Source organism: Protopterus annectens, chromosome 10.part0, assembly GCF_019279795.1.
Source record: "Protopterus annectens isolate FY-2018-M chromosome 10.part0, PAN1.0, whole genome shotgun sequence".
In the NCBI taxonomy this organism is placed as follows: domain Eukaryota; kingdom Metazoa; phylum Chordata; order Ceratodontiformes; family Protopteridae; genus Protopterus; species Protopterus annectens.
This window is the reverse complement of record NC_056744.1, coordinates 867,654,934-867,667,937: the sequence shown is the minus strand read 5'-3', so window position 1 is coordinate 867,667,937 and position 13,004 is coordinate 867,654,934. Positions and strand designations below refer to the sequence as shown.

At 45.0% G+C, this 13,004-nt stretch overlaps 1 protein-coding gene across 5 annotated transcripts in view; it reads right to left on the bottom strand.

Annotated features, from left to right (window-relative positions):
• The window catches only part of BTBD8 (BTB domain containing 8), a 1,983,533-nt gene extending 1,970,791 nt beyond the window's left edge, over window positions 1–12,742 (bottom strand). For all 5 annotated transcript variants that reach the window (XM_044085661.1, XM_044085663.1, XM_044085662.1 and 2 more), the window contains exon 1: window positions 12,459–12,742. In XM_044085661.1, the coding sequence (XP_043941596.1) occupies window positions 12,459–12,496 (38 nt within the window). In that variant the 5' untranslated portion in view covers window positions 12,497–12,742. The remainder of the gene's footprint in view (window positions 1–12,458) is intronic.
• Between the last annotated feature and the right edge of the window lie 262 nt (window positions 12,743–13,004).

Here is a 13,004-nt window from a genome sequence, read left to right as displayed (position 1 = left end):
TGAGAATGAAGCCACCAAAGAAGGTGTCGTCTGTACACAGGCATCAATTTTATGGACATGGGTTGAGACAGAACAGACCACTGAACCACCAGGATCCACTATAAAACCCGTATGTGGTACATTGCTCGGTGAACAAGCTGAATGGCCATGGCCATGGATCCTAGAGTTCGAAGGATCAAGTGAACCTGTGGATGCGAAAAATCTAAGATTTGCATGACCTGTTCCCGGATCAACTGAACTTTGCATATAGGCAATACTGGAATCTCTGAAACAGAGTCTAGATGGACTCCTATGAAATCCATCTGTCGTGTGGGGACCAGATTTGATTTCAAAAGATTGACAGTAATATCCATCTGACTGAAAAGGAGGACAACATAATGGATGGCTTGTGAAAGTCGATGCCTCAAGGGTGCCTTGAGGAACCAATAGTCGAGGTACGGCAAGACTTTAAATCCCTGCAGCCACAGGTAAGCCGCTACCATTGACATATATATGGTAAACACCCGGAGGGCTGTGGTGAGAAAGTACAGTTGTGTACCTACCATAAATGTAGATGTTTGAGTGTATTCACTGTTGCAGTCATTACATTTGGGTTATCCTGCTGGCAGGCGACCTGCAGTCGGCCCGAGTACCAAAGTCTTGGTCCGGCATCGGTTGCTGTCGCCTCTTCCCTGACGTCAGTGAGCCAGGGGTATAAAAGATGCAACCGACGCCATTTTCTTCAGTTTTTCTTGCCCCAGATGTCAGGTGCCCCCAGATAGGAAGGCTGGAAAGATACAATTATGCCAAAAAACAAGCATGTATGACTATAAACATTTCCTTCATCTACAAGCAAATACACCACATAGGTTGTATAGAGTTGAGAAGTACAGAAAAGTCCCAGCAATGAAAAAGGGGGATGGTGGGTGGGTAACCTGGACTGCAACAGTGAATACACTCGAACATCTACATTTATGGTAGGTACACAACTGTACTATGTTCATCGTGTTTCACTGTTGCAGTCATTACACTTGGTTAGAATCCCAAAGCTGAGTTTGGGCGGCTGGGTCTAAATTGGATTTGGAGAGGCTACCAGGCCCTGCAGAACTGCAGTGGCAAAGCCTGCTCTGGATTTAGAGTAGAGAGGTAAGTGGTGGTGTTTGGTGAAAGTGTGCACTGAGCTCCAGGTTGCAGCTTCTAAAATGTCTTTGGTTGGTACTCCACTGAGAAAAGCTGCTGAAGTGGCTGCTGCTCTGGTAGAATGTGGCCTAATGCCCTTAGGCACTGATTTGCCATGTTGTGCATAACAGAAGCGGATTCAGTGTCCTATCCATTTTGAAATTGTCTGCTTTGTAATAGGCTTTCCTTGGGATCCTGCAGCATAGGCTACAAACAGTTGCTCAGTTTTTCTGAAAGCTTTTGTTTTGTCCAAGTAGAATCGTAGCTGTCTGTGTATATCCAAAGCGTGCAGAAGTCTCTCTCCTTTATTCTAGGAATTTGGGTAAAAAGTTGGCAAATGAATGGTTTGGTTCAAGGCCACATTGGAGACCAGTTTTGGCATGAATGTTGGGTTTGTCCTAAGAGAAACCCTGTCCTGATGAAAAATTATGAAAGGTTCCACAGCCCAGCCATTAATGCCTGTAACTCTGAGACTCTTCCTGCTGAAGTTATTCCTAGGAGCAGAGCAGTTTTCCATGATAAGAATTTTAGATCAGTTGTGCTGGCTGGTTCAAAAGGAGGCAGTGTGAGTTTTTCTAAAACAAAATTGAGATCCCAAGTTGGTACTGGTGCTCTCCTTGGGGGTCTTATATTTTTTGCCCCTCTGAGGTACTGTCGTAGTAGAGGATGTGAAAAAATAGGAGGTTCCGTATTGTAATGAGCTGAAATGGCAGAGGCATGGATTTTAAATTGATGAGAAAGATAGGACTTTGTCCAGCATCTCAGTTAGGTATTGTAAAATCTGAGGTATATTTGGGACAAGTGGTTCGAGCCCTTGTGCCTGGTTCCAAGCACAAAATCTCTTCCATTTTTCTGCATAAGATTTCCTAGTGCTGGGCCTCCTGGCTTCTAAAATGACATCCATAACAGCTTTAGAGAGAGGTGCAGTCTGAGTGGCTACATTATCTGCCATGTTGCCAGATTTAAGGTTCTCAGTTGACTGCTCAGAATCTGATTGTCTTGCTGAGTCAGAAGATGAGGAATTTGAGGTAGAAGCCAAGCTGGGCCTTGAGACAAGCTCTTTAGGATTGGGTACCAGTGCTGGCGTGGCCAGTCTGGGGCAATCAGGATCATTTTTGGCCTTTCTTGTCTGACTTTTAGGAGCACCTTGGTAATAAGAGGCATCGGAGGGAAGGCATAGACTGTCAGGCCTTTCCAGCTGAATGATACAGCATCCACTTTCCATACTTGAGAGTGATAAATTCTTGTGCAGAATTTCTGTACTTGGTAATTGTGAGGGGAGGCAAAAAGATCTATGTCTGGGCGTCCCCATTTCCTCATTATCATGCAGAATACCTGTGGATTTAGCTTCCATTCGTCAGGATCCATGAGATTTCTGCTTAGTTCGTCTGCCAGTGTATTTTTCGTTCCTGGCAGGAATTGTGCCTGCAGATGTACTTGATAGGTCAGTGCTGTGTTCCACAAAGTCATGGCTTGTCTGCATAGGGGGTAGGAATGTGTGCCCCATTGCTTGTTTATGTACCACATAACTGTGGTATTGTCCGTCTTTATTAATAGTTGTCCTGGATGTAGTCGGTCCTTGAAAGCTGTCAGGGCATTCTGTACAGCTAGCATCTCTTTTTGATTGATGTGAAGATGCATTTGTTCCTTGGGCCACGTGCCCTGAATACAATTTCCTGCCATATGTGCCCCCCAGGCATAATCCGATGCATCCGTTGTTATTGTTTGCCTGGCTGTGGGTAAGGTGAAAGGCTGTCCCTTGTTGTGGTGACAGGCCTGGGACCACCATCGAAACCCCTGTTGTAGGCAGGGAATTAAAGTTACGATTGTCTCCAGGCTGTGACAATGCTGAGTCCAAACACTTTTTAGATACCATTGTAGTTTCCTCATATGCAGTTTTGCATATGGAATTAGTAGAATGCAGGATGCCATGAAGCCCAGGGCCTGCAGAATTTTTCTTGCAGGGAGCTGGGTTTTTGTTGCCATCATTTGAAAGTAATGAGTCAGTTGCCTTTGTTTGTCTGGCATGAGATAAGCCATCTGGGCAGTTGTATTTAAGCTTGCATCCAGGAATATTGTCCCTTGAGAGGGCACTAGCTTTGATTTCTTTTCGTTTACTGTGTACCCTAGGCAAATCAGTAATCTTTTTACAAACGCCAGATGCTTTAGAAGAATGTCTTTGCTCTCTGCTTGAATAAGGCAGTCGTCCAAGTAGGGATATATTTGAAATTCTTTTTGTCTGTAAAATGCAATTACTGGTGCCAGGCATTTTGTGAAGACCCAGGGTGCAGTAGATAAGCCAAAGGGCAGTGCAGAGAATTGGTAATGCATTGAGCCTGCTATGAATCGGAGGTATCTTCTGCAAGATTGTCTGATTGGGACATGCAGGTATGCCTCCTTGAGGTCCAAAGTAACTAGCCAAGCCTTCTTGCCCAGCATGGGCAGAAGTTGCTGTAGTGTTAACATTTTGAATCTTGGAACATCCAGGAAAGTATTTAGGATTGACAGATCCAGTATTGGTCTCCAGGCTTTGTCCTTTCTGGGTACTAAGAAAAGTCTTGAGTAAAATCCTTGTCCCTGTTCTTGCTGAGGAACACTTTAAGTAGCTCCCATGTCCATAAGATCAGCAATCTGTTTTTGCGCCTCTGCCCATTGATTTTGTGGCAGGTCTGGCATACTTTTTGATTTTGGAAGCGTGTGAAAGTGGAACCTGTAACCCTGAGAAACAATATTCAGTACCCATTTGTCCTGGGTGATTATGTGCCAATTTTTTGAAAAAAGTGCTAGCTTTCCCCCTAGGGGTGCTGCCAAAAGGTAAGTGCTTGGAATCTGTAGAGGGAAGTCATTGGGACTGTTTCCTATAAGGCTGTGATTTGTCTTCCCCTCCTTTGGGGGCTGAAGCACCCCATTGTTTAGGTCTGTAGGAGCCTTGGGGCTGAGATCTGCCTCTTGGGCGTCTGTATCTGCCTCTTTGTGGCCTGTCTTGACACTGGAAAGGACCAATTTTTGAAGGCCAGTTTCTGCTAAATCTAGGTGGTTGAACCTGTAAGAAATCCTTCACTGTTTGCACTGATTTTGCTTTATCCTCCATTTTCTTTAACACCTCTTCTGCCTTAACACCAAACAAAGTATCATCCAATAACTTTACTTTAACATGGTCAGGTAAACTTTGTTCTTTCAACCAAGCATGCCTTCGAATAACAGAGCCTGTAACTGCGGCTCTACAAGAAGCCTCTAATGAATCAAAACCACATTGCAGAGTATGCTTTCCCACTTGTTCAACTGCATGCAATAAATCCTGTATTTCCTTACTGTCAGGACTTTATGAATTTGAAACCATTTTCTGTTTTAACAATGACATGAGGTACTGTTGATATTTAAGCATGTGAAACTAGCAATTTAAAGCCCTTACAGCTAAAGTAGCAGAAGTGTAAACTTTTTCCCCCATCTGTCCAGAGCTCTGGAATCCCTATCCAAGGGGACAGGATTTTTAGCAGTGGAAGCCTTAACCCCTTTAGGACCCTGGGAAATTGTTTCTGGGTCTGCAGCGGGGTTTTTGTAAAGAAATTTATGAGAGTCAGGGACCCTGTAGTACCTGTCTGGCTTGACTGGTGCAGGGGGTAAAGAATCAGGAGACAGACTGGATTCAGAGAAAACATCATCAACAATATCAAGCACAGGGGAGATAGCCAGGGGCCTGTGCTGAGGCAATAAAAGGAAGTCTCTGAGCCTTTTCTTGGATTCTGAATAATTCTGGCTCTCCCAATGGAAATGCTCCCTCATGGTGTGCAGGGTTTCCCCAAAAGAATAATCCTCAGGCGGAGAGGCTGAAAGTATAGACTCTTCTGCATCAGAGTCCTCATAGGGAGGGAGAGAATATCCCTGATCATAAGAGGAATCAGAGGAAATAGAAACCTGGACAGAGAAATCATAGTCTGTGTCTTGCCTAGGCCTTTTGTCAGGAGTTGGGATGGGAACCCCTGATTAAAGTAATTAGGTCTTCTGCCATTTTAAGCATCTGTTTCTTTGGCATGGATGACTGTTCAGGAGAATGCTGTACTTGTTTCCTTGTCTTTAATGGTGTTTTTGACTTTGCCTTGGCTGCTGTAGTGGGCTTAATTGTAAGCTGTGAAGGTCTGAAAACACCCTCAAAAGCCAATGCCTGCTCAGCGGCTCCTGACCCATCTGAGGGAATAGTTTCCGTAGGCCCAATACCTTGAGTTTCCATAGGCCTCAGTGTCTCCACGTGGTTGTCGGTTATGGCCTGTGGCTCTGAGGTAGTGGGTGTCAGGGGCTGAGAAAGCACCTCACTGAGAACCGGCGACTGGCCTAGAAGAGGCTTCGTCGTCGGTTTTGGACCTCGGATGCCTGTCCTTTTCTTTGTCTTTGCGTTTTTTATGAATTCCGGTCGACGGTTGTTCCGACGGCATTATGTAATTAAACCTTCGGCCAAAATAATGTAAAGCAAATTCAAACCGACGTTTAATAGTGCGTTTATTGAATCTAGCACAAAACCGACAACTGGTAACGTTGTGGTCAAGGCCTAGGCAAGGAATACAGTAAGAGTGAAAGTCCTTATGAGGTACTTGCTTCCCACAAGAAATACAATTATTAACTTTTACTGACATCGGTCTGGAGCAAGAAAAAGTTTCCCCAATTGGGTACTTAGCTTTATTGAAGACTTCGGTTCTGAAACTCAATTTTGAAAATCTCAGGAGTCGGCCGACTGGCACTTGCAAACTGCTTTTGCTTTGGGCACCGCGCGGCAAGAAAGACTGAAGAAAATGGCATCGGTTGCATCTTTTATACCCCTGGCGCACTGACTTCAGGGAAGAGGCGACAGCAACCAACGCCGGACCAAGACTTTGGAACTCGGGCCGACTGCGGGTCACCTGCCAGCAGGATAACCCAAGTGTAATGACTGCAACAGTGAAACGCAATGAACATCGAAGGGTGGGGCTCTTAACTGATAATGATTGGCCCCTAACCTGAAATGAAGATGTCTCCTGGAATACGTGTCTATCTTGATGTGATATTAGGCATCCTAGAGATCCATGGAGCACATCCAGTCTCCCTTGAATAAGAGAGACAAAATGGACTGAACAGTGAACATCTAGAACTTTTGATTTTTTGACCAACAGATTGAGCTCGCAGAGATCCAAAACAGGAAGCAGGTCCCCACTCTTTTTTTGGCACTAAAAAGAAGGGAGAGTAAGTTCCAAATCCTCTCTGTCTTGCTGGGACCTCTAGGATGGCTCATTTTTGAAGACGTTGTTGAACTTCCTTGAAGGCCAGCTCCCTCTGACAGGGTGGAACTTCAGAGAGGTTATCTTTGTATGGGAGGGCTTTCAAAAAAGAGAATTTAATAATCCCTGGAAACTATGTTTAACAATCACTGATCAGAGGTAATGTTTGTCCAGGCTAGTGGATGAAGGGACATACAAATCCTGACTGCCTCCAGAAGAGAGCAGTCGGGCAATGCCTCAGGAGTGCTAATAGGTCTGCTCAGAAAAAGGTTCCCTAGAGTCCTGATTTTGCATAGCCCCCTGCCTCTAGGGTGGCATATGCCATTGAATCCTCTCCCCTGCCTCTGGAAGAGGAATCATAAGGAGCACGTTGGAAGAAAGACCAATTTCTGGAACCACATCGTCCTAGTTTCTTGCTGGATCTTAGAGAAGGACCTCTGAGGAGTACAAAGCTTGATTACTACCACAAAGTCTTCCCTTCCTACTCACTACAGGTAAAAGTGACTTTCACGGAGGGTCCAAAGAGAGTGGACCCATCAAAGGGGACATTGGTAAGATGCTTTGAAGGGTTCCACAAACCTGCATAATTGTAACCAAGCATGCCACCTTATAGTTATGTCGGTACCTGCTACTCAAAAGGTAGCTTCTGCAGCACTGGAAAATCACCTCCTTGAGGAATTAATGAGGGAAGTGAGAGTAGAAAGCTTGGGAGACACCTTTTTGAAGTCCTCCACTGGCAATAACTCTGCAAGGGAAGTGGGGAGTTCTATGACCAAGTCCCTTTGGAAGAGGATAAAGTGTGCCAAGTAATTAAATGCCTTCTGTCAAAAGGTAGCTGAGGTGTACACACACATCCCATGTCAGTCTATCACCTGTGACTTCCTGTTCGGGGGGGGGGGGTGGACCAGCCAGCTCCTTTTTAGTGACAGTGACAACCACAACAGCATCGACCAGAACTCTTTTGCTCCAGAAGGGGAGGTCCACATGTGGGTTCAGGAATTTATTGGCTCACTTGGAAACAGGTTCCACAGTGTCAGGCTCCTTCCTGGCCCTGCTGGCAATAAGATCTACCAACTCATCGGGCGGGGGGACACCCAGGAAGTAGATCGGCCGATCCCAAAGGCCTTCAGTAACACAGACTCCACTGAAGACAAGAGTTAGGGAGACCATCCACCCTTCCTCTTCAGATTCTCAAGGATGTCCCCAAAGGAGACATTGGTGGTCTGAGGTCTGGGGGGCCCATCTCCTTCTTTGAGGTCCATGTCCTCAGTGAGGGACTCTGAGGGAGAGTTCAAGTGCCTCCTCTTGCACTTTTACTTACAAGGTACCTCATCCATCGAGGACTCGGAAGAAGCGGGGACCAGTGTGGGAAGAAACCCCCTGAAGACTAGAACAGGAGGGCTGACCCTGGACAGAATGGGAGCTCTCCCCACCCAAGGCAGAGAGGGGCAGGGATGGACCCGAAGGGGCGAGAGATGAAGCTCCAATCCTGGAGAAGGTCCTCTCTACCACCCAGAAAGCTGATGGTCTGGAAGTCGTCTTGTCCCCAATCCCGGACGGCAAAGTATCCCGGAGAGGAGGGACAAGCCCTGATACAGCGCCAAGGCCACTGGATGAAACTAGTCCAGAGCCATCAAGGGACGAAGCCCCCGGGGAAGAGATCTGTCCAAAAAACCCAGAACTGACTCCATCCCTGTGGAGCTGGAGCCAACCACTCTGGCACGGGGCCCACTCCGATTCGATGGTAGGGGAATGGAGCACAACAGGGACCCTGATGGGGGGAGGGTCAAGACAAAAAGGATACTAGATCCCATCAGGATCTAACAGTGGGTATCTCGTCCCTAGATTCCAAAGCCCAATGGGCTGGAAGAGGAGAACGGAGAGGCTACCCTAGCTGGATGGGCTGAAGATGCCAGAAGCCCCAGCTCTATCTGGGTTTTCAGAAGGCTCCTCATCAATCTATCCATATCGGAAGCCAACAGATTCCTGGTCAATCTGGAGGAAGTGGAAGAGTGAGTAAACCTGGCCAGAGAACCTGAGGATCTAGGCCTGGGATCTGGGGTTCAGCTCCGGGGCCTTGGAGCCAAATGAAACAGCTGCATAGAAGAACTAGGCAGGGATACATCCTATATAACTATGGGTGGATCCAACAGGCCTGTCGTATCTGACAACCTAGCAGAACGAACAGTCGGATCCGGCGAACTGTTCGGATCTGCAGCTGGCCTAGTCTTGGCTGGATTAGAGGGCCTCTGATCCAAGGTGGCCTTGGAACCGGTAGAAGAATCTGAAGATCTCAGATTCAAGGTAGCCCGGGCTTGAGTTGGATCCTGGGATCTAGCATCCAAACAGCCTTGGCTTTTTATAAGCCACGAGAGGCAAGGATGGGGTCTTCCTCTTGGGATCAGATGAGGAAGCCTTAGAGGGGGAAACAAAAGGACCCCCAGGCAGCAACCCTTTTAACAAAAGCTTGTTGTGGCACTCCATCAAAGCCCTGGGGTTGAATGTGGCACAAATGATGCATTCAACGTCCAGGTGAGGTGCACCTAAACTATACAGGCAGTCCTTGTACGAGTCAGAATTAGGCATCTTCTGATTGCACGAGGAGCACTTTTTAAATCCAGAGGGCTTCTCAGACATGACTTAAACACAACAAAGCCCTAACACAAATGGGAGAACTAAAGGCCAAAAAGGCACCAAAAACAGAAAAAGGAAACTACTTAAAACACAAAACCGCTCTAACCACACAAAAGCTATCACCCTTAAGGGGGGGGTGGTAACTAGCAACAGCAAACATGCTACTGAGACTAAACTTAAAACTACCCAGCTAATAACACAAGATCAAGATAAAGCAGATAAATCGCATACTGAAGCAAGAGCCAGAAGAAACACGTGGGAAATGAGATCTGGGGGTTAGAGGTCAGCAGGGGATTATGGGAGAGGGAGGAGCTTCAGCCTCGGATCTGTCTATGTCAATGCTGCTGGCTCGGATCCGATGTTGGATCCAAGACCCTACAGTGATGAATAATGACATAGATAACATCAGAATCAAACTTGATGTTCTGAAGTAGAACTTCGAGTGACAAAGCTTGAATGAGCAGATTGTCCAAAGAAAAGATCTCAACCCCTCTCATCCTGCAAAAGGCAATGACAGTAGTAAGGCATTTCTTGAATACTCTTGAGGCAGTAGAGAGGCCAAACAGCAAAGCAGGGAACTGAAAATTAAGGAAGTAACAAAGAAAAGCAAAAATTGCTTGAAAAGGGGATGGATGGGGATATGAAGGTAGGCATCCTTGAAATCTATAAGTACCAGAAATGCCTGGGTAAAAAGAAAAGGGAACAAAGTTTAAAGGGACAACATCCAAAAAGAGAGGACCTTCACAAAGGCATTGAGCTGAGAAAGATCCAGAACTGGTTTCCAGGTGCGCTCCTTCCTGGGAACTAGGAACATTCTAGCATAAAAAACCTTTCCCTTCCTGGGCTGGAGGCACAACCTGAATGATGCTCTGGGCCAAAATATGTAGCACCTCAGGAAAGAGAGAATTCTCAGAAAGGGAGGAAGAGATTTCCATACCATGAAATACCCCTGGTGGATGATGAACAGAATCTAAGAATCTTGTGAGATCCTTAACCAATTTGGAAGGGACAGGTAAAGATGAAGGGGCAAGGGAACCTGTCCGAGAGAAAAAGGAAGCAAACTGTCAGATGGAAACCGGTTTGTCCTGAAAAGGTGGATTCTGAGGAACAGGAGTCTGAATACACTTTGCAGGAAGTACACATCTAGAACCCCTTTTACTTTGGGTGGAGGACAACTGTCTACGGACAGAAGATTTGGAAGGGTAATGCCTCTGAAACTTAGAGATAGGAAAAACAGAATTATGTTTCAACTCCTACAAAATCTTGTCCTTATTCTGGAGGGATTTAAAAAGTTCAGCATTAGCAAACCCAAAAAGACTTCTATTATCAAGAAGAGCATCCAATAAGTTAGCGTTAATGTCATCAGGTAAAGTCAAGAGTAATGCCTCAGAACAGAACCAAATGCAGCAGCCCTAGAGCAAACATCAGCTGCATCATAACTGCACTTAATGGAGTGGTGTAGCACTTGAAAGGTAGAATCCAACAAGGAATGGGCTGAAACCCTCCCTTCAGAGTTAGAAAGGTCAGAAACTACTTGAGAAACCCGTGAAAAAAAGGCTAAAAATTACCTAGTCATACGGATCTAGCAATTAACAGCCCTAAAATCCAGGATGGCAGCATTATAAACCTTTTTGTCCAGCTGTTCCATGGCCCAACTTAGTAGAAGGCAACAGCTTGGAGGGTTTGTCAGAGAAGACAAATACCACAGAAGGAACAGTAGAATGACATTTGTACAGAAATTTACAACCATCAGGCACCTTGTAAAATTGGTCAGGTTTCTTGGGAGCTGGAGGCTGGGAATCAGAGGCTACAGAAGCTGCTGAAAAGGTATCCAGGAGGGCCAAAACTGGAACAGCAGGTTTGGGAGACTCAGTTTGGAGGAGCTCATACTACCTCTTCTGAACATCAGAAACCTGAAAACAATTCCACTTGAATTCCATCACACATGAAATACTGTCCCCAAAAGAGAGTTCTTCTAAAGGAGAATCTGGACTGACAGAATCCTCTTCTTCAGAACCATAGTCCAAAAGGAAATTGATCTTAGACGAGTATGCTAAGGATTCTTCCCCAGAACATACATCTTCATCAGAAGGCTCTTGCTCCCTAGGTGTCTTAAGGGGAGTAGAAGACCAGGGAGGAGTAAACACTGAGACCCCTTGAGGATGTTTTAAAGCAATTAAAACATTAAACAAACCCTGAGTAAAATTCTGCCATTCATATTGAGGATCTCTAACTGCAGGGCAAATATGCTTGTTTTTTTTTTCTTTCTTTTTCTGTGGGACCTTTACACAAACAAACCCTAGGAGGTACAGTCCTTTTCTCCTTTCATACTAAAATCTGCTGAATCGCTCTCGTTCCTTCAGATATAATCAGCCGAGGTTCCCCCTTAATGTCTGGAGCAGACTTTTGAAGAGTCTCCGAGGACAAGTGTGAAATTGCATCCATGCCAGCTACAGATGGGGTCACTGCACAGGAATCTGAAGCAACAACCAGATGATCCTACGAGCTTTCACCAACCTCAAAAGAGACATACAGGGAAGACTGGACACTAGCCATATTAAATCTGAGTTGTTTGGCCTTTTTCTGCCATAGCACCTTGTGCCAACAACTTCAGATACTGGTTTTCCAGGTAAACAGACAAGGAGGATAGGCAACTACATAGGGTCACAGGAACAAACACTTGTCAGACAGAACATGTGTTTGGTTATGATAAGCACCCAAATGAAAGAGACATTGTTCGCGACTATCTTCATGGGGAATCTGCCTCTCAAACTGACATTTTCCCTTTCTGGATGATTTGTAAACAAACAATACTAAAATAAGAGAGAAGATAAGGAAGAACCCCCGTTAGGGCACTTATCTGGAAACAGCTTAGTAACCAGTACAGACGATGGGTGTTCAGATACAGGTACAATAATGGCATTTGACTGGCAGCAAAGTTCTGATGTGTGTGCATCCGTACGTCACCTTTATGTCCCACGCCTTTAGCAGGGAGCATACATGTGACATACAACAGCTGTAAATACTGAAGGCTTTGGTATATTGCCTCCACATTAGGCTATCTATTGCAGGATATCTCTTAAGTAAGGAATACTGCAAGAGTGATATTGGAAGGACATAAATGGGAATACAGAAAGGGCTGGGTTTGAAAAAAGTCTTCTGTAAAGCCCTTAAAGTAATGAGGTAAATATATCTGTCGTGTGAACTACTTTGTGGCCAAATACTACTGCACTGCTTCTTTAACATCCAAAGCAACTTACTTTAATGGAACTAGAATACAGAAACCTAATGTTTTACATACAATATTATAGTGTGTGGCACATGCCTGGCTAACTATCACACAATAAATATACAAAAAGACACTCAGTACAAACAAAAATAAACTTGTATTTTTTTTTCCTTTGTTGCTTCCTTACTGAAGGCTCAAACTCACAATGTTCTGTGTCCACTTCATTCATGACATCATTTAAAAGGAAAGCAGAACTCAGTTCTTCCGTGTCAGGCTTTATAATTTCATCAGAAGACTGGAGAAAAGATGGCTTGCTGTCACATAGGGAATGTGCTGAATCTACTCTGCCAACACAATGATTACTTTCACTGCTGGGTTTCTCACCACTGCCAAATGATATTATCCAGGCCTCCTTGTGTGTGTTTAGTCCCAAAATTTCTTCCTCAAAGCTCCTTAGTTTTCTCTCTGCTATGTACACACTTTAGAAAAGAAAATATGTTTATGTCAAATCACCAATTTGACTGAAACCACAAATAAACCATTCTCTTTAATCTGCATACTGCTGGACTTTAGTTTCTTGAAAACAGCAACTAACCTTCCCAGAAGATAAAACGATTTTTAAGCAACCTGAGCTTACAGTCTTGTTCAGGCATTAGCTTCACCTTGATGTTAAAAAAGCTGTCATCACAGTGAAGCAACGGTGTCAGCCAATAACTGTAGTGTTAATTACATACATA